The sequence below is a fragment of the Stenella coeruleoalba genome, assembly GCF_951394435.1.
Source record: "Stenella coeruleoalba genome assembly, chromosome: 7".
Lineage (NCBI taxonomy): Eukaryota > Metazoa > Chordata > Mammalia > Artiodactyla > Delphinidae > Stenella > Stenella coeruleoalba.
This window is the reverse complement of record NC_137153.1, coordinates 55,612,724-55,633,297: the sequence shown is the minus strand read 5'-3', so window position 1 is coordinate 55,633,297 and position 20,574 is coordinate 55,612,724. Positions and strand designations below refer to the sequence as shown.

General features: G+C 38.8%; 1 protein-coding gene across 1 annotated transcript in view; it reads left to right on the top strand.

Annotated features, from left to right (window-relative positions):
- Window positions 1-20,574, top strand: part of ADAMTSL1 (ADAMTS like 1) — a 468,040-nt gene that overhangs the window by 92,962 nt on the left and 354,504 nt on the right. The window contains exon 4 of the mRNA XM_079927992.1: window positions 8,386-8,622. Within this exon, the coding sequence (XP_079784118.1) occupies window positions 8,386-8,622 (237 nt within the window). The remainder of the gene's footprint in view (window positions 1-8,385; window positions 8,623-20,574) is intronic.

Sequence of the window (20,574 nt, the reverse complement as noted above, 5' to 3'; positions counted from 1 at the left end):
TGGAGCTAATTCAGAGAAAGGGATTAAAACAATAAAAGCCCTCAGGAAATGAATATTTTCAAAATGGAGAGAATTTTAAGAGTCTAATATGACAAACAACAACCAGTCCTACAAATCCCTCAAGGGAATTGGATTCCAAAAGTCTGCATTGTTCAAAGGAGAAAAAAGAACCACACTGAAATAAAAGCTACCCAAACGGGGTAGGAAAAAAACGAACTTTTAAAATGAAATGTTTTAAATGTTTTTACTTAGATCAGCTCTCAAATGCCCGGAGACATTAAAAACTAGACAAGCAGAGCATTTGTTTTCAGATAACAAGCTCTAATCAAGTAAGTAGGGTGGGGTTAATGATTTATTGTGTGATATATTTTGAGTCTCTTATGTCTGGACCTGGATAAACACATTTGGACTGGTTTAGAGCTCTTTAATATACCTGTAACCAGCATTCACTTAGTGGGCCCAGAGTAGGGCACACCCAAAGCTTGAATAAACTTAAGCGTTCCGTATTATTTTACAGGGTCACAAATCTGTAAAGATGTTATTTTATAGGGCCCGACCCTGATCCACAGTAAGGCGTTAAAATGGTTAATGATTCATTTTCATAGGCACTTACTTTCCAGAAGTATTGATGGTTTGGAAGGAAAATAAAGAAAATCTGTAAATCTTTTATACCAGGAAAAAAAAGGAACAAAACAAAGGACTCTTAAATATGTCTTATATATTATGCATGAAAATATAGTGTCCCAAGAAAGTCTGTTGGTATTTTCAAATAGGAGGAAGAATGAGACAAGAGTGACCTTTACCTGCGGTGACACCACCTTCTTCCAAAATCGACCCCACTTTCTGTTCTCTGCACTGATAGTGGTGTGTTTGAGATTTAAATATTATGCTCTTGAAATATAATAGAATTGTCTCCATATAGACTGTCTAGACAGGGCAGGGACTATGTTTAATCTCATTTTTCATAGCAGCTAGCAGTCTTGCACAAATAAATGCTTTTGATGATGATGTTGATGTTAGTATAAGCAGGTGGCCAAAATTTGGGTATAAAGCTGGATACCTTAACATTAGTGCTTTATAGTGCATGCATGTAACAGTGAATGTTATATAAAATTGACAACTGTCGATTTATGGAATAATAAATTATTTCAGCACATTTTATGTTTCTTACTATTGCCCTATTAAGTTTGTTTACATGCTGGAGGAAACATCAATCTGCCTATTCAGAAAGTAGGCAAGAATCCCTACTCAATTTCCCTAGTGTCTGAAATAAAAAGTATTCTTGTAAATTTGTATTTCAAAAAAAGAAGAAAAAATAGATATTTCATCAAGATTTTCTAAGATTCCTTGATTAGGAAACTATCAAGATTTAGATTCCCTGCAAGATTTTAAGAATAAGAGTTTCTACAATGCAAGACATGACTTCTGTTTTATGTATTTGATGTGTTAGTCATTCATTCTCAAAAAAATTTCTTTTGCTTACTGGTATATAATAGCTTGTGAGCCAAACAGTCAAAGCTCCCCATCCTCCTGGAGCTTATACTTTAGTGGAAGGACACAGACAAAAAATAAGCATAATAAATAAGTAGATTATGCGGTGTACTTGAAGGTCATTAAGTGTGAAGGAAAAAAGGAAAAGTTGAGAGGATAAAAAGGAATCAGTAGTGGGAATTGCAATTTTGCATAGAAAAGTCGAGGTAGGTCTCATTGGGAAGGTGATATTTGAGCAAGACTTGATAGAGGTTGAGGTTAATTAGCCACCTGGAATCTGGGCAAAGAAAATTCTAGGCAGAAGGGATGGATAACGCATGTGTCCTAAAGTAAGTGTATTCCTGGAGTGTTCAAGGCGTAGTGGGAATCCGTGTGGCTGGAGCCAAGGGCATAAGGAAGACAGAAGGAGGTGATGGGGCCACATCCTGACCTCTGTCTGTGATGAGGGTTTTGGCTTTTAATCTGAGTGAAGTGAGGAGCCACGGCAGAGTTGTAGCTGAAATGTGACACAATCTGCTTTCTGCTTTAATAAGGTCATTCTGGCTGCTCTGACAGAAGTCTCTTGGAAAGCAAAGGTAGAAGAAGGAAGATCAGTTAGGAGACTATTGTAATAATGCAGGCAAGACACGACGGTGGCTTGGCCGAATTTGTGGTCAGATTCTGTATAATCTTATGTATAGAACCAGCATTTCCTGATGGATTGGATGTGAAAGTCAAGGATCATTCCAGGGCAGTGGTTGTCAAAGTGTGGTCACCAAACCAGCAATATCAGCATCACTGGGGAACCTGTTAAAAATGCCAGTTCCTTTGCCCCCCCCCCCCCCGCAAATCTACTGAATCAGAAACTCTGGAGTAGAGGTCCCCAAACTTTTTGGCACCAGGGACCAGTTTCGTGGAAGACGATTTTTCCATGGGGGTTGGGGGACAGAGGGATATGGTTCAGGATGTAATGCGAGTGATGGGGAATGGCAGATGAAGCTTCGCTCACTCACCCACTACTCACCTCCTGCCGTGCAGCACGTTTCCCCTGCTCTGGAGGATGGGGCCCTAATAATCTGGTATTTTGATCAAGCCCTCCGGGTGATTCTGATGCACACTCAAGTGTAAGAACCGCTGCTTTAAGATTTGGGGCCTGAAAAGGATGGAATTGGCATTGACTGGGATGGTAAAGGCTTCAGAAGAAACAAATTCTGGGGGGGAAAGAGGGGATTGGGAATTCAAGTTTGGACATTATGATTTGTGATATCTTAGACATCCAGATGGTGAGGAAGCAGTTGTATATATGAGACTGGAGTTCAGGAGAAGGGAGTCTGAGTTGGAAATAGAAATTGAAACATTAATTATGTTTCTGAGAATAAAATATCGTATTAGATTGGATTGCATCAGTGGATAATTACTGTTTAGTAGTCTCAGCTCAACTTCAAATAAAAGAGGCAGAAAGCCAAGTAGTAAAGCCAAAGTATATAAAAGAGGTGTCTACTCATGTGCTGAGATTTGAGAACTTTAGGGTGCATATTCTTCAGAGCTTCCATCTACTTACTGTGCAGGAATCTTTTATGGTAATCTTTTCCCATTTTCCCATCAGACCATTGAGGGTTCCTAATATTCTGAGGGTAAAACTTAGCACTAATAAAATTTTCTGAAGTCATCAAGTAGCTGATAAATTTCCATAGATGTTTTCATCATGGAGTCGCAATCTCAAATTTCTGGAGGATAGAATAGACACCTTATTAAGCAATTATAATTTTGTTTTCTTGCACAGTAATTTTTATGGAGGTTGAGTGATTAGGACAGGATGGAGGGGAGACACGGAATTTGGAGGAACAGTTACGAGATAGGGAAATGCAGTGAGAAGGATAGATTTCTTCAGTTACTACAGTCCAAGCGGTCACCTAAATATAATTTCCAGTATTTTCTTGATACTATCAGGTATTAATATTGACTTTATAAATAAGACCAAAGAATCAGAATATGGCATCTCTACCATGGCACTCACATAATAATTTCAATGAAACAGCAAAATTAGGAGAAAAGGCCAACCACCAAATACTTAAGGATAGAGGTAGAGCAGAAGGGTATCCCTCAGGGAGGAAAATGTCATCTTGAAAAAGAGAAAAAGTTACGTTTCTCCTGACCCTGAATCTATATTTTCTCAGAACCATTTTAAAAGCCGTTCTGATGCTACCACCCTTAGCTGCTGAGATTATCATCTTCTACGTTTCACCCAGTGAGTAAACTCTGGGAAGCTGACCCTCTTTTGTCCCACAATGTAATCTGATCCACCTGTCATCGTCAGGGGACATCTGGGATCCATCTTATCTTTCCCACTGGCTAGTTAATTAACCAGAAAATGTTTTGAATTGGATTCATTTATGGCAGAACTCCAGGGACTTTATGAATTATAATGGGAGTACATTAAAGGTCAGCTTTTATTTTTGTGCTTTTAAAGAAGAAAACTCTGACACGGTTAGGATTGAGTGCTTTAAAATTGGAGAGAAAAAGTATTATATTGTATTCAATGGCTAACTGCAGTAATTCATGGGATCATCTGACTATGTTAAATAAAATATTTTTTTTTCAGAGTGAGGAAGCCCTAGCTCAGTAGCCTGACACAGAGTTGTCAATCGTCAGGCATTACAGTTAGTTGGAAATAGACAGAAGGCCAAGAAATGCATTCCTTTGCTCTCTCTTGCTCTGTTTCTACTGGACAGTGTTTCTGGCTGAAAGCTGGGGGTCTTTAGTCCAGAGCATCTTTCCCACACTATTATTTTTTGCCAGGTTCTTGGTGGGGGATGTGTCTAGTTCAGATAGCTATGAGAATTTTCAGCAATTTTATTTGTCTTCATCATTAGTGCCTATGAGATATTTCAAAGATGATGCCCAGGATAGGATGTTAAATATTTTTCAAAGCAGTTAGGTTTATCAGTTTCTAAATCTAACTTTTAGGAGGATCAAGAACTATAGTGGGTTTCATGCATCAAATTATAATTCAAAACTAAAAACTCTGTACATGATGAATCTGTATACAAGTAAGGGTTATTGTCATTATTATTATGATACTTGTGGGACAAGAAACTATGATGACTTTGCTTGAGTTTCCACTCCTGCAGCTGGGTGATTCCAGATGCATCAGGAGTTCAGTGAGTATCTTGAACTATGCTTGAGATGTTTTGGGTTCAACAAAAGAAGCGTTTGCCAAATCCTTCTTCCCTTAATTTTTAAACATGTGTATTTCAAGGGAAATTTGATTCATATGTTTCTGATTCATTTACACTTAAATCATGAAAATGTTATTTTGTAAGAGCGATTTGATGTCCAAGAAGCTTTCTGAACCTGTTTTATAAGCCTTCTTGAGTCGTTTTTTCTTAAAACAGGAAGTTGCATTTTGCCAAGTACAAATAAACTCAAACATTAAGAAGGTTCAAGTTCAGTTTCTAACTCTGAACTCCAGGTTTTAAGTGCATTCTCAATTTAGCAAAATATATATTCCCACCCCTACAGAAGTAGGGGCAGGAGGAAAGACCATAGTGATAAAAGTGAGTAAAGGTGTTCGCAAGCATTATTATTCTCAGAGACATTTCTCCGGTTGTGAAAGTTTATAAAAACCTATAGCAGGTGTTCTCAGAGCTAGTAGATATAGGTGAATGGCAAACAGGAACATCTGTCTGCCTGTTGATTCTCTGTGATGTGTTTAGATATGTCTACTTTTTTGTCACTGAAAAGAAAACCAAAAAGTCTTAATAGTTTAGCTTCACTTTTTAGTAATTTTACTTTTGACTGACTTTCAGTCTTATTTATTTTAGTAAAGGTGGGAAGACTCAACACATTTTGTTGAACAGCGGGGACTCATAAGACTCTGTAGGAGTTTTATGTCTGTACTAAGATGATGTAACATCAATTTTAAAATGTAATTGACACCCCTTTCTTGCAATTGGATAAATACAGAAAAGTATCTCAGGTTCATACTCAGAGGTCTCTTAATTATATATTATCCTTCTTACTTAATGCAGAGGTGATTCAACCTGACCCTGAAATTCCCTTATAGCTGATTCACTTTTATTTATAGAAAAAGAAGGTAAAAGTAATTATGAGGGAAGTTTGGGACCATTCTAAACAGTTTGCTCTGTATTCTGCTCTATTGAGTCCACTTCAGTATTTCTTCTGTTCTACTGAGTAATCAGCTGACTCTTGGAATGACAGGTATTATGCAACTGAAAACACTTTATTTAAAACTTATTAATTAAACTATCAGTTCAACTGTGGAAGCCCCCATGCAGCAGCCACTAGGGAAACGTGTTAATCATATAAAGCTGGTTTTATTAAACTTGCTAAACAAGGGGAAGAAGCACCTTGACAGCCGGTAGTTTCTCAGATGGGGGAATTTAGGGAAGAAGACTCGTAGAGTTTGGGGCTGTAGTTAATCACAGGGTTATTTCAGGACAGAAGCTAGTAAATGAGGTCTAGTTGGAAAATGATAGGATTTGTAAACTGGGCAAGCTGTGGTCTTGCCTTTGGAACATAAGTTCATGAATAATTAATGTTAAGTTTGTTTGTGTTCTTATCTTGGAACACATCGTCTGAAAGGAGATGGGGTTAAACATTTGAGTTCAGATAGTTTGTGTTGCATCATACAATTTACCTGTTTTGTGATTTATAGCATAGGTTTGCAGATTGTGAGTTTTGTTTTATTTCTTACAACAAACAACTATCACAGCAAAGTGTAACACACACTTATTGACTGGTTTAATGATCTTTAAATTTTTTTCAGACAGTATTCAAAATCACTTAAGCCTTGTTGGGTACCCATGTATACTTTATTTATTTAAAGAATAAATAAAATTTATTCTTTTCCTTTAGTATTACATTTTATTCACTCTGAGAACACATATGATACTAACAATAAAATACCTTTCAGAACTTATATTGTTTTTTGTTTCTGTTTTTGTTTTTTGCGGTATGCGGGCCTCTCACCGTTGTGGCCTCTCCCGTTGCAGAGCACAGGCTCCGGACGGGCAGGCTCAGCGGCCATAGGCTCACGGGCCCAGCCGCTCTGCGGCGTGTGGGATCCTCCCGGACCGGGGCACGAACCCGCGTGCCCTGCACCGGCAGATGAACTCTCAACCACTGTGCCACCAGGGAAGCCCGAGAATTTATATTGTATTTTGAGCTAGTTTAATTTCAACTGAAATAAGTAATTGTTTACACCCATTTTGCCTAGGAAGAATTAATGCTTTCTGAAATATTAAAGGCTTATATGCTACTTAATAGTAACATTGAAATTTGAGGAAAGAGTCAGGATTTCATTTTATAAAATAGCATAATGTTATTCTCACAATGTTTATTTAAATGTAAATAGATTTTCAGAGGAAGAAACCTTGTAAAAGAGAACTCTTAAAAGTGATAATGTAGTAATCAGGAACTGCTAAAAGGCTACATGAAAATTCATTATTTAAGATAAAAAATTTTAATGAAAGTCTTCCCTGTCATTAATATCCATCCTTGTAGATGGATATTCTACAATCTTCCATAATAAATCCTAATCTGAATGCATGTACCATAAAATAGACCTACTTATCAAGCAGCTTCTCCAAGGGATAGGTGATATTTGTCTTTTTAAAATTAAATCATAATTGTTTTCACTATAGTTTATCATTTATTAGATAATAGCCATGGTTAGTTATGGTTTTACATTTTAAAATTCCATTTATAAAATATACATGTAGGGCTTCCCTGGTGGCGCAGTGGTTCAGAGTCCGCCTGCCGATACAGGGGACACGGGTTCGTGCCCCGGTCCGGGAAGATCCCACATGCCACGGAGCGGCTGGGCCCGTGAGCCATGGCCGCTGAGCCTGCGCGTCCGGAGCCTGTGCTCCGCAACGGGAGAGGCCACGGCAGCGAGAGGCCCGCGTACAGGAGAAAAAAAAAAACAAAACATATATATATATATACACACACACACACACACACATGTAAAACATTCTTGTTTTCTGCTGGTCTCATACAGTGTGATTTCAAATTCAGAGACTTTCCTAATTCTCCAACAACACTTTCTCTTCACTGGCTTCATTAAATAATCACAATAATAGCTACCATGTACTGTCTTCCTTCTGCCAGTATATGGCCAACAAAAGCTCATGAAATTCTGACTATGACCTTGAGAGCTCAGTATTATCATTGCCTCTGTTCTAAACACAAGGAAACGTAGGCCCATAGAGACCCACCATATTGCATCCAACTCCCATCTGAGGAGGGAGTCCAGGACATTCAGCCATGCTGCCTGAAGCCAAAGAAATTCAGGTGTAAATGCTGTTTTCTCTCTTTTGGTCTCCCTGTTTAATTCTGGATACTGTGTAGCGTAAGTATACTGCTTTAGAAAAAAACAAACAACCCCACAAAAAAATTTTGAACAAAATCATCATAACTTTTTGCTCCTAGTTGCTAAAATAACATTTTGTCATAGCTTTTGGTATCAGAACTGAAAATGACAGTGATACTTTTAACTAACCCTGTGACTATAGTCAGTTCTACTTAAATTACAAGGAAACAAAAATATTACAATTTGGAGGGACTCCATGGACAAATAAACATCTTTGAGAAAATATATTTCAGGGTGGTTACTTTCCTAACTAGTATCCATCAGATCTATTTCAAGCTGGTTTCTTTCCCATTTCACTTCTATCAGAAAATCTATTTCAAGGTGGTGACTTTTCTCAAATCTCTACCTCCTGAGGGCCAAATAATCATATAACCTTTCAGATGCTACGGGAGGGTCCATCTGTAACGACAGAACATTTGCTTTGTTTCCTAAGACCTGGAGCACATAGCTGCTCTAGTGTTCTGTTTGAGGCTGCTCTCCTAACCTGTGCTTCTCCCTTCCCTCTTTGTCTTCTCCAGGACTGCCCACCAGAAGCAGGTGATTTCCGAGCGCAGCAGTGCTCAGCTCATAACGATGTCAAGCACCACGGCCAGTTTTATGAATGGCTTCCTGTGTCTAACGACCCCGACAACCCATGTTCCCTCAAGTGCCAGGCCAAAGGAACAGCCCTGGTTGTTGAACTTGCACCTAAAGTCTTAGACGGGACTCGCTGCTACACAGAATCTTTGGATATGTGCATCAGCGGTTTGTGCCAAGTAAGTGCTGGCTTCTTTTCATTCTATTTTTCCAGAGGGTTTTGTGTCAGTAGCTTTTGCGTAGTCCTGCTATCTGAATCAGTGGTACTTTTTCTAGAGTTTACAAACGATGACCCATTTGAAAATTGAGGTTCAGCTTCAGTCAAAGCTACAAGAGCTGTATTATGTGTGAAGGAAACGTGGACTAGAGTTTCTTCTTCCTTTGAGTCTCACTTCAATATAGAAGAACCAAAATTCTTCAACATTGTGTATCACTTTTGTACTAGACTCTGAAATGACCTGTACCTTGGTTGTCCCTGAAATAATGTGGGATGTGTGTGTGTGTGTTTATCTGTATTCAGAGGCATCAACTTTCATTTACTTAGAGCTTCAGAATCGCTCAGGTGAGACTGGCTCTAAAATCAGCACGTACACTGTACGAGAACTTGTTGCTTCTCTATCGTGACTACAGTTATGCTGAAAATTTAGACAAATTGTAGGAAAAGGCATGGCAGTGTCAACTAGGTCGAATTCAGCCAGGTAAATCTTTAACAGGGAGCGCAAAGAGATTTGATTTCTGGCATCAATTTTTCAATGTCTACTTTAGGTGGGGAGTTAGTAAGGTGAGGGAGAGTTAATATGTTTGCCATCTTGAGTTCAAAGTCTAGGCTTTGGATTAGGATGACCAGCCTAGTTTTTGGAGCAAGCAGTTGCTACTGTTTCCTGTGTGCTATACTTGACGATTATACTTTTAAATTTCACGTAGTAGACAATTTGAGAATCTTTGCCTCTCCCAAGAAGACATTGGTTGAAATGTTTCTCTCTTCAGAATTTCTGATATCACAACTAGCCATATAAGAATAAACCTAAAATGTCTTTCAGTAATTTGTTGTTTCAAATTCACATGTTTATTTAAAAGCTAAATCTGTTTTCAGATGTAAAAGGAATAGTTGTAGTGTGAATGACTACAAGAGGTATGAGAAGTCCTACGAGGTTCTGTGTAGATGAGAGAGAGACAGACATACTAAGCCTTCATGAGGTCTAGAGTCATGAGACAAATAAGTTGTGACAAGTCCAAGCACTTCTTGGATAGGAGGATGGAGTGATGTTTACATATCAGTAACTATTTTACTATTTTAAAGCTAGGAAAGGCCTAAGAGGTGATCTAATCAACATCCTAAAAAGCAGTATATTTGAACCGTTTGTGATACTTGGTATTTGCTTCCTTCTCTAGAACTCTCAGTGGTGTTGAGATGTAATTATGGAATCTACAAAAGCTATGGGAATGACAGAGAATTGTAAAGCAAATATATACAGAAAGGGACTATGTTGTAGGGAATGGCAAATAAACATAATAATAATTTCTTAAGTATGTGTAGTGTTTGAACAAAGAAAGACAGGGGCTTCCCTGGTGGTGCAGTGGTTGAGAGTCCGCCTGCCGATGCAGGGGACACGGGTTTGTGCCCCAGTCCGGGAAGATCCCACATGCCGCGGAGCGGCTGGGCCCGTGAGCCATGGCTGCTGAGCCTGCGCATCCGGAGCCTGTGCTCCGCAACGGGAGAGGCCACAACAGTGAGAGGCCCATGTACCACAAAAAAAAAAAAAAAAAAAAAAAGACAGATTTCCATTTTGTAAATGAGAAAAAACCAGGGACCAGAAAAGTTGTGTGATTTTCTGAAAGTTATATGGTTGGTCATGGAAGAAATGGGATTAAATTTCAGGTTCCCTGATATCTAGTCCAGAGTCGTGGGTACTATATTATACTGATGAATGAACCAAAATAAACAAGATTGGCCTGCAAATTAGGTTTCATTTGTTTCTGCTGCATGGGAATTCAATGTGGCCTCTTTTTTTCCTAAACTAACCCCGCCAAATGGCTTCATGTAACTTGGCAACTGAAGCAAGAATAATCATGCCTCCTCAACTTAGATTCTTATAAGTGTGACCTGTTAGATTTGGGGACAAATGTAAATTAGAGAATATCTGAATAGAATGGTGACGTACATAGAAATTGTAATTAGTTATTATTCTTTTCTTCATTTATTTGTCTTGTTAGAGGCAATAGTAAGGTAAAGGGATGGAAGAGTTCAGATTGCATTTAGATTCTAACAAGTAGTTTGGCCAGAGAGCAGGATACCCCCCAGGTACTCAGTAAGGAGAGAGAGAGGTATTTTGGGAGAAAATCATGGTGTCTTGAAATGGCAGACAAGACCATGATCAGCAGTGGGTGGCCAAGAAAGAGTTTTAGTGGAGAATAGACATAACCCTAGCTCTGCTTTAGAAAGATGAATATAGCTGCAGTTACAGGATGCTTGAAGTGGAGTGAGGACCACTTTCAGGACCCCGGAGGCAAAGAGACCAGCTGAAAAGGAGGCTCTTAGAGCAGCCAAAGTGAGGAGAAGCATGAACCTTGGGCCAGGCCAGTGACAGCGGGAACAGAAAGGAAACAATGTCTAAAACCAAGAAGGAGTTTTCATTTTGACTATAACCAGAGCAGGGGAATAGTTGTTAAAAAAAAAAAAAAATCAAATCACTCATGCTCAGGGAATCAAAAACGACCACTTAATATGAATTTGTAAGTGATATCATTTTTAGATCCTTGCTACCATTACCATAATGGCCTTTTTTTATGATTAAAAACTACTTGATTTTTAAAGAGGAGGGAAAGAGCTGAAAGAGAGCAATGTGAGAGAAAGACAGCAAAGTGAGAGAGGAATATGATAGAAGTTTTCCCAAATGGATAACAATACTAAAGGTTTACTTGGCTTTGCCAGTAATACGTTTGACGTTATCAAAACAATTAAAAAATTTTTCTTATCCACAAAAAAATGATAGCGGAATAACGATGGAATACTTAAATGCAGTATATACTTTTTCAGAAGAACAAGAGTGAGGTTAGTCAACAAAAGAAAAGCACTCACTGCTACCCTGAAAGAGTGGACATACGTAAATTCCATCCTACTTAGAAAAAAGTTCCTTTATTTAGGTTGCATCTGTATATCGGTGATTAGCATTTGTGGTCTTTGGTAAGAAACATTAAGAAGTCATATGTTCATAATCTTAAAAACACTGTCAAAAATCTTAATGCTAGCTTAAATGTACAGTTTTTATAAAGAGCTTCTCCTGGCTTCCTGAAAAAAGTCATCTCCTCTGCCCCATTTTCCCTTCTCTTCCATTTCTACCCCATTTTGGGGGAATTCTCAGCTCTTTTACTGGCTTCATTGTTGTCTTATTATCACTTTTTGTTGGTAAGCTGCTTCAAATAATTTTGATGCTAGACAGATATAAATTATAAACTGTAGAGAAGCAAATGTCTAGCTTTGGATATAGTCTTACCTTGACAGAAAATGGCAGCGTAGCTAAGAGATTTGTCATTTTTAAATACCAGTTATTTCAGTTATGCCTGATTAATACTCAACTAAAATCCACTTCCTCAAAACCATCTGAGGCTTTAACTCTTAAATAAAATTATGGAGACTTTGACTTTTAGAGTCAAAAGGTACCTTAGCAATTTACAAATATAACTATTTCACGGAGGAGGGAACTGGGACCTGCAGACAGTTCCAAAAGTCGTAAATGAGGGGGTTATCTGTCGTGAATTTGCTTCAGGAAAATTCTAGGATCATTGCTACTTATAAGAGATACCTTATTTGGTAATATTAGGCATTGTATTAAGCAGTATATTCACTGTAATAGTAGTAGTAATAATAATAATAAAATATCCTCCATTTTTTCGTAACTACCATATCTAGGCACTTTACGTATTTTTTTTAAATATTTACAACTCTGCATATTAGGTGGCATTATCCTCATTTCACAGATGAAGGACTGAGGCTCAGGTATATTATAGGACTCGCTCAGAAGTACCCAGCTCTGACTCCAAAGCCCTTATTCTTCCTGGTGAGGCTAGCTGGACAGAGGCAGTGTGATGTTGAGTACTGGTTCCCAAACTTGACTGCCCTCCAGAATCCCTTGGAGAGCTCTTAAAAGGTATGACCCTTAGGCCCATCCTCCAGAAATTCAGGTTTATCCATTTGATGTTTCTCAAACACTCTCCCTATGACCCTAGTGTTTGGCCAGATTTATGAACCACTCGCCAATTAGAAAGCAGATAGCATTTAAAGTCACAAGGTACAGATTACAATCTGGATTTTCTTTAATGATCTGTGTAATCTTGATCAAGTTGCTTACCCTTCCTAAATTCTATTTTTACTCTGCAAAATAAGATTATCTTGCAGACTGCGGAGCACCAAGTGAGATAATTCATTTGAAATGCTTAATAAACTGTCAAGTGCTGTGGAAAAGTAGAGTACCCTGAACATTTTGCAAAATATATTAATGTAGTGGTTCCCTGTGTGGAACTTCATAACGCTGTAACAGTTCAAAAAAGTTTATAGAATGAGATAAAGCAACCTACTTCTTATTCTGCTAAGAAGAAAGGAGACCTTCTATCATGTACTTTCACCATCGTTTCATAAATGAAGTTTTAATAACAAGAAAGCAACAAGAACCTGATTTCAGAATGAAGGACAAACCTTTAAATTGAATATTGTTTGCCTTATGAGAAAGTTACTACCCTGTACTTATTTTTCATTCTTTCTCCAGAGCACAGAAATTGTTACTAAGAGTAAAAGCACTACCTTTGAGATCATCTAGTCCAACCCTGAGAAATATTGCTGTGCTAGGTTATGCGATTTTCCCAGGATCTTCCAGCTAGTTAATGGCAGACTAGAGGTCAGAGAATGTCACTGTATATCAGCATTTTTTTAACTATGCCCCCTGTGTTATTTCTTCAGCCTCTCCCACAGGCCAAAACCTTGTCCAGCTTTAATTCTGTCATTTACACATGGAGACAATAGGTTTAGTGAATGTCTTTTCAAACCACATCCTCCCCTTGACATCCCCACTAGAATCTGAGCATTGTCCCCAAGAGGTAGCTGTGTTGATGTGTCTCCCCACCTTACATCTCAGACTGAGAGACACTGGGATTTTTATTTGCTCTAGATCATTCTAGATGAAGTTGGGCATAAAGCAGAGCCAGGAAGGCAATTTGTCATCCATGAAGAGTTAAGAGCGAATGCTCTGGAGTCATAATGCCTGGGTTTGAATCTAAGCTCCGCCACTCATTAATGTATGACTTTGAGCGAGTTCTTGAGGCTCAGTTTCCTTATCTGCAAAATGAGGATAATATCTGGAACTACCCGATAGGATTGCCGTGAGGGTTAAGTGATCAACTGCATTGAAGTGCTTACTATGAGCTTGATCGGTACTAGCTTGTGGTAGGAGCAGTCCTCAAATTATTTCTTTGACTTTTCCCTCTTTATGGCCTTTTTTGAACACATGGTTTAAGGTGGTTATACGTGCTAAAGGGGATCCTGACTTGCCAGCGAATGAACAGACCTTAGGTCTGTTCATTCGCTGTTAATTTCCTATTGCACCGTTCTTTGCTAATAGCTCCATGCTGCACCATTATCAACTCCTGATCCAGGGCAGTGAATTGCGTCCTGTACAGAGTTAATGAGCCATTGCAAATAGGATCAGCTCTATTAGTGCTGCTGTTATTCATTTATTTTCATTATCCAAATTACCCCATTTATATTTGTTATGAAGCACAAAGCCTGTTTCTGTTTTAAATATAAAAAAAGAGTAGCATAAATTTACAGATAGAACATGTGCTGCTGTTAAAAATAATTTTGAGGTTATTTTGAAGTCAAATACAGAAAAGTGTGTTTTATTTTCTTAATTAATGAAATTCATCGGTTGTTACCTAACATACCTACATCAAAAGACAAAGTGCAATTATAAGCCGGCTCTTTTCTAATGAATCTGCATATTTATAGTACTGCACAGTGCTGTGTCAGAAAACAAGGCGTTTCGAAAATGAAAAGGTGAATTCCTTTCCAGTAATGCCTTATATAATGTTGCTGTAAAATGAATAATACAATAAAGAAATAAGCAATAAATTGGATCATGGAGTTTTGAGGTTTATACTGTGGTGACACTAAAATGAACCACAGCTCTAACAAAGAAGTTCTTTACGTTTTTAATAATTCCTACGGTGAGTAGTTTGAAATGAATTGAATGGAATGCTTATTTCTCCATCTCTGTCTGTGACCTAAGTCACTACTATCAAATGTCTACCAGGTATTCTAAAGGTAGTGATGTCAGAAACATGGACTTGGCGGTTTTTCCCTCTGTGTTTTGTACTCTAATTCCACATGGAAGCGTAGCGTTGCTTCAGAGATTTAATGCATCATCTTTCTTTTTCTCCCCTTTGCGTGACACAGTAAAGATGAAATGAACTGCTTTACTGCCTACTAGTTGAATTTTAACAAATTACTTAGTTTCTGAACATTGTTTATCTGCTCTCCCGATAATCTGGTGGGTACTGAGCTTACAGAGTTAAATATCATCCCTCAGGAATGGTACCTTTGTAGGGCTATTGTGAAAAATTCAGTTTGTTCGTGTGTTTAATATTTACTTAAGAATTAGCAGCATGCTAGATCCTGGAAATACATGAATGGACAGGAAAAAAACACAGTCCCTGCCCTCCCTGAACTGACACTCTAAGGGGAGATGAGCCAAGTGTAAAGGAAAGTATACTATTACCCCTATACTGTATTCACCTAACTGTGAACAGGAGTTTACAGTGAAAACAAGAGTTTCCTTTCTAAAATACAGATCTGACTTTATTTCTTATCTGCTTGAATCATTTCAATTGCATTCTATCACCATCAGGATAAAGAAAGCCCAAATTTCTTTACATGGTAGCTTTCTTTACTGGGTGGCTTGAAACAAGAGAAAGTTATTCTCCCACAATTCTAGAGACTAAAAGTCCAAAATCAATGTATCATCAGAGTGATGCTTCCTCTGAGGCTCTGAGTGTAATCTCTCTTTGCCTCTTCATAACTTCTAGTGGTGGCTGTCAATCTATGCCTACATCTTCACGTGGCCTCCTCCCCTCTGGGTCTGTGTATGTCTCTGTCTTTACATGGCATTTTTCTCCCGACGTCCCTGTTTTCTCTTCTTATAAGGACACCAGTGATATTGGCTTCTGGCCAGTTCTAATTGAGTATGACCTCATCTTTTTTTTTTTTTAATTTATTTATTTTTGGCTGCATTGGGTCTTCATTGCTACACACAGGCTTTCTTGAGTTGCGTCGAGTAGGAGCTACTCTTCGCCATAGTGTGTGGGCTTCTCATTGTGGTGGCTTCTCTTGTTGCGGAGCACAGGCTCTAGGAGCACAGACTTCAGTAGTTGTGGCACGCGGGCTCAGTAGTTGTGGCTCTAGAGCACAGGCTCAGTAGTTGTGGTGCATGGGCTTAGCTGCTCCGTGGCATGTGGGATATTCCCGAACCAGGGCTCGAATCTGCCTGCCAATGCTCGTGTCCCCTGCATTTGGCAGGCAGATTCTTAACCACTGTGCCACCAGGGAAGCCCGAGTATGATCTCATCTTAACTTGATTATATCTGCAAAGATCTATTTCCAAATAAGATCACACTCACAAGCACTGGGGGTTATAACTTCAACATACCTTTTTTGGGGGACACACTGCAACCCACAATAGCACACATCCCAGTTTATTTGTACATAGTACATTTTCATATATGCATATACATACATGTACATATATACATATAATTTTGAATAGTTTGTAGGAGCCAGAGTGGGAGAAATTTAGACTGTCATAAGTAGAAGGAATATCTGACCAAACATGGAATCAAGAAATGCTCAGAGGAAGAGATAGCTGGAAAGACCTAACTAGTGCCTAGAATTGAAGGAGAGTGAAGAAATAAAGGGCTAGAGAGGGTGTCAGGACCTGTGTCATGAGGAGCTACATAAGCTATATTAAGAAGCTTGGGGTTTGTAATATTGAGAGACAAAGAGTGCCAGTGAAGTAATTCAAGCAGATGCCAGATAAAGTGAGACATGTATTTTAGGAAGAGTGCTCTATCTGCATTGAGGGCAATGGATTAGAAAGGACCCAAAATTGGTAGTGGGAATAAAAGGGGCGATTTCAGAACAAATCAGGAGATAGAGTCCCTGGACTTGGCGACTGATGAAATATAATAGGAGAGAAAAATTGAGAGTTGAAGACAATGCTCTGGTTTCTAGTTTGAGCAAAGCATGTTGCTGCTGTTCACTGGGGTGTAGAACATAAGAGAAGGGCCAGGCGTTGGTTTGGGGCGGTACGAGGGAGGAGGAGATACTGTATGTATAGCACACTGTCTGCCATGTGATTGGCACTCAGTGAATTCATATCCTTTCTTCCTCCCTCTTACGTCTTCTTAAGTGAATGGTGTGATTCCATCAAGTTGGTATGGTCACTGTCCTGTTTATGTATGATTAAAAATTTATCAGGTTAACCTTTTCTGTGATCACATGCTAGTTAGTTAACAAGTCAACTTAAGCATTTGTCACTTTTAGGAAAAACTGAAGTCAGATGACTGTAGTTCCTTAAGGTATCCTCTCTATTTGAATAGCTAAGAGATAGAGAAAGTGACACTCCGGAGGGATTCATTCATCTCAAACTATCTCCTTCCTGCCACCCCAGTTGGGTCCTTTATTTATTCATGTATCATCTCTGCTCATGGAAAGAATTTCTTTGCCATATGAGAATTTTTTTCATCTTGATATTCAATTTGTGGGACAGAAACCCTTCTTTTGAAAAATTTTATAATAACTTTATTTTTTGTGCTCTTTTGTTGTTTTTTAAATAAGCACTTTTACAGGTTTATTGTTTAACATACGTCACACACACAAACACACAGATACATAAACGCTTCTTTCTACAGCTTTCACAGAAAACCTTTTTGAAAGTTATATCTATTTAATTTTTCCTTTGAAATTCAGTGTGCGCTGGGAAAGACAAAATCACGGATTTTGTTTTCCCAAAGAGATTCAGTGAAGTAGATGAAGGCAGTGTGAATCTAATTTAGAAAAAACTTTCAAATGTTGTTATTTTTCGTGCTGTATAGTTTGCAGAGTGCACCACGCATATCACCATGTGCTTCTCGTACCAATTTTGGGGAATAGCTTTATTATTTCCATCTTATAAATGAGGAGATTTAGACTCATAGAAGGTCATACAACTAGAAAAAGGCAAAGCTACGATTCGAATCCTATTATTTCTATTATATGTCACCTTTCCTCTGAGAAGATATTTTAAGAACGAAGCAGAGTACCAGTAAGCACACATCTTTGTTAATAGGGGTATGAGCGTGTGTAGCTGAGTCAGGGACCTCTGGCCTCAGAATTCTGTGTTCTGTTCAATGAAAGTTGCACCAAGATCTGGCAGCTTTCTTGATTCATCCTATGATGCTTTGTCTCATGAATGAGTCTTTGGGACACTTGTTTGTAGAAATAATGAAGATGCTAAATTTTACCAAATTATCTTTAATATTGTCTCAGCACTGTTAGTAACTAAAACGTTTGGATTTCCCCAAATTACCCTCCCTTCTTCTACTAACTTCAAGTTCAGGGCTCCTCAAGACAACTCTCAGGTTTGATAATTCACTAGGACAGAGAGAACTCACTGAAAGCTGAGTGGTACTGTTGTACTCAGTTACAGTTTATTACAGCCAAAGGATACTGATTAAAATCAGCCAGGGAAAGAGGTACATACAGCACGGTTCAGAAGAGTTCAAGTGCAGACCTTCCAGTTGTCCTCTCCTGGAAGAGTGGTGTGGATAGCACCTACCTCTCCCAGCAATAGTGTGTGACAATATGTACGGAACCCGGAAAACTCACCCAAGCCTTGGTATCCACAGTTTTTATTGAGGCTCCATCACATAGACTTGGTTGAGCACCCGCATGGCTGACCTTCATCTCTAGCCCCTCCAGAGGCTGAGCTGATACCATGAGGCCCAAAGCCCTCATCGTAAATCACATTGTTAACCTGGACTCTCTGGCATGGCCCAAGGCCCCAGACAAGCAAAGATACTCTTACTGGTCAGTGACAAGAGTTTAGAAATTGCCTCCCAGGAACCAAGGGCAAAGGCCAGACCTCTCCTTGAGCAAAGTATATCCCTTACCACACAGTACCTTTTTGAAGCTATTTATTCATTCAGTTAATATTTAATGCTTACTATTGGGCATTAGGCTATCCCCTGGGGTATGTAGCAGTGAATAGGACTCAAGCCCTCCCCTCAAGGAGTCCATAGCCTCAGTTTTAGTAGCTAAAGAAAAAATAGTGCCCAATTTTTCCCTCATTTACTGTCTCTAACTTTGGAGAATCACCTTATTACCTATGAGAAGATTCCATGAGAATTACAACAACATTCACACCAACTAGCCGTTCTTTTTGTGTGGGTATGACTCTTGACTCTTGTTGCAGAAAGGTGCAGCTGCTTTGGAAGACAGCCTGGCAGCTCCTCAAAATGTTAAACATAGAGTTATTGTGTGAACCAGCAATTCCACTCCTAGGTGTATACCTAAGAGAAAAGAAAGCATATGTCCACCAAAAAAACTGTAGTCAGATGTTTATAGCAGCAGTATTCATAATAGCCAAAAAGCAGAAACAACCCAAATGTGGATCAACTAATGAATGGATAAATGAAATGCAGTCTAATCATACTATGGAATATTATTCCACAATAAAAACGAATGAAATACTGATACATGCTATAACATAAATGAACCTGCAGAACATTATGCTAAGTGAGATGAGCCAATCACGAAAGGTTACATATTCTATAATTCCGTTTATATGAAATGTCCGGGATAGGCAAATCTGTAGAAACAAAAAGTGAATTAGTGGTCGCCTAGAGCTGGGGCTTGGAGTAGAATGGGGTGGGAGGGTGACTGCTGACGGGCACGGGGTTTCTTTTGGGAGTGATGAAAACATGCTAAACAGATTTTGGTGATGTTTTCACAATTCTGTGAACATATTAAAACCATTGAATTCTGTACTTCAAACGGGTGAATTTTAGGGTATGTGAATTATCTCTCAAAAAAAAAGGTGTTTTTAAAATGTAGTGTAAAGATTCAAAAGTCTGTACACTAAATCTAAAGGTTGTGTTAGCTGTGAGTGACCTGATCTCACCCTTTGACACAGTTAATATGACTAGGTGGGTGTCCCCTTCATTTATTATGGTTGCAAGAAGTCATTTAGAGCCGTAAGTGTTTCTACACATTAAAAGTGATTTGGAAACCAACACATCGTTAATATGTTACAGTGAATGGATGGTGATATCAGGCCGGAAGTTGAACATCTTTCAACTTTGGGGGGTGCGCGGAATAAGTTTGGATTGAGAAGATCTTTAGTAAATTCTCAATAAAGCATTATGCATTTAGCTACACTATAGATTAACTCTGGTACTTCATTCATTGAGTGACTTCAGAGAAGACAGTTTGAAACTGAAAAGGGAATTTGACATCTTGCAGTTGAATCATTCCATTTTACGTTTGAGATCCAGATAAGTTCAGTTTTTGAAATAGTACCGCCATGTGGTCTGGAGTTAGGCTCTCTGGGGATATGAAAGTACATGTCATCATCCCCGTCTTCAAGAAGCTCCCAGTCTGTGGGTGACGTGGCTTAAACCCAAATAACGATAGTCAGCAGCAGCGTGAGATGGGAGGAAGAGCTTCAGTTTGGGACTGGGGCAGATCCAAGTTTGAAGTCTGACTTCCAAATTTCCTTTCTGTGTGATCATGGGCTAATTCAGTAGGTTAATTAAACCTCATTTCTCATCAAAAATAGAGGTAAGGATACCTCATATTAGTAATAATAATGAGCTAATTTTTATTGAGCACTGGCACTCTGACATACACTGTGCTGTGTTAGCATTTAACGTGTTATCCCCTTTAATCCTTACGTGAACCGACACGTGGTTATGTTTTAACCTTTTTTTTTTTTTTTCCTGCGGTACGCGGGCCTCTCACTGCTGTGGCCTCTCCCGTTGCAGAGCACAGGCTCTGGACGCGCAGGATCAGCGGCCATGGCTCACGGGACCAGCCGCTCCGCGGCATG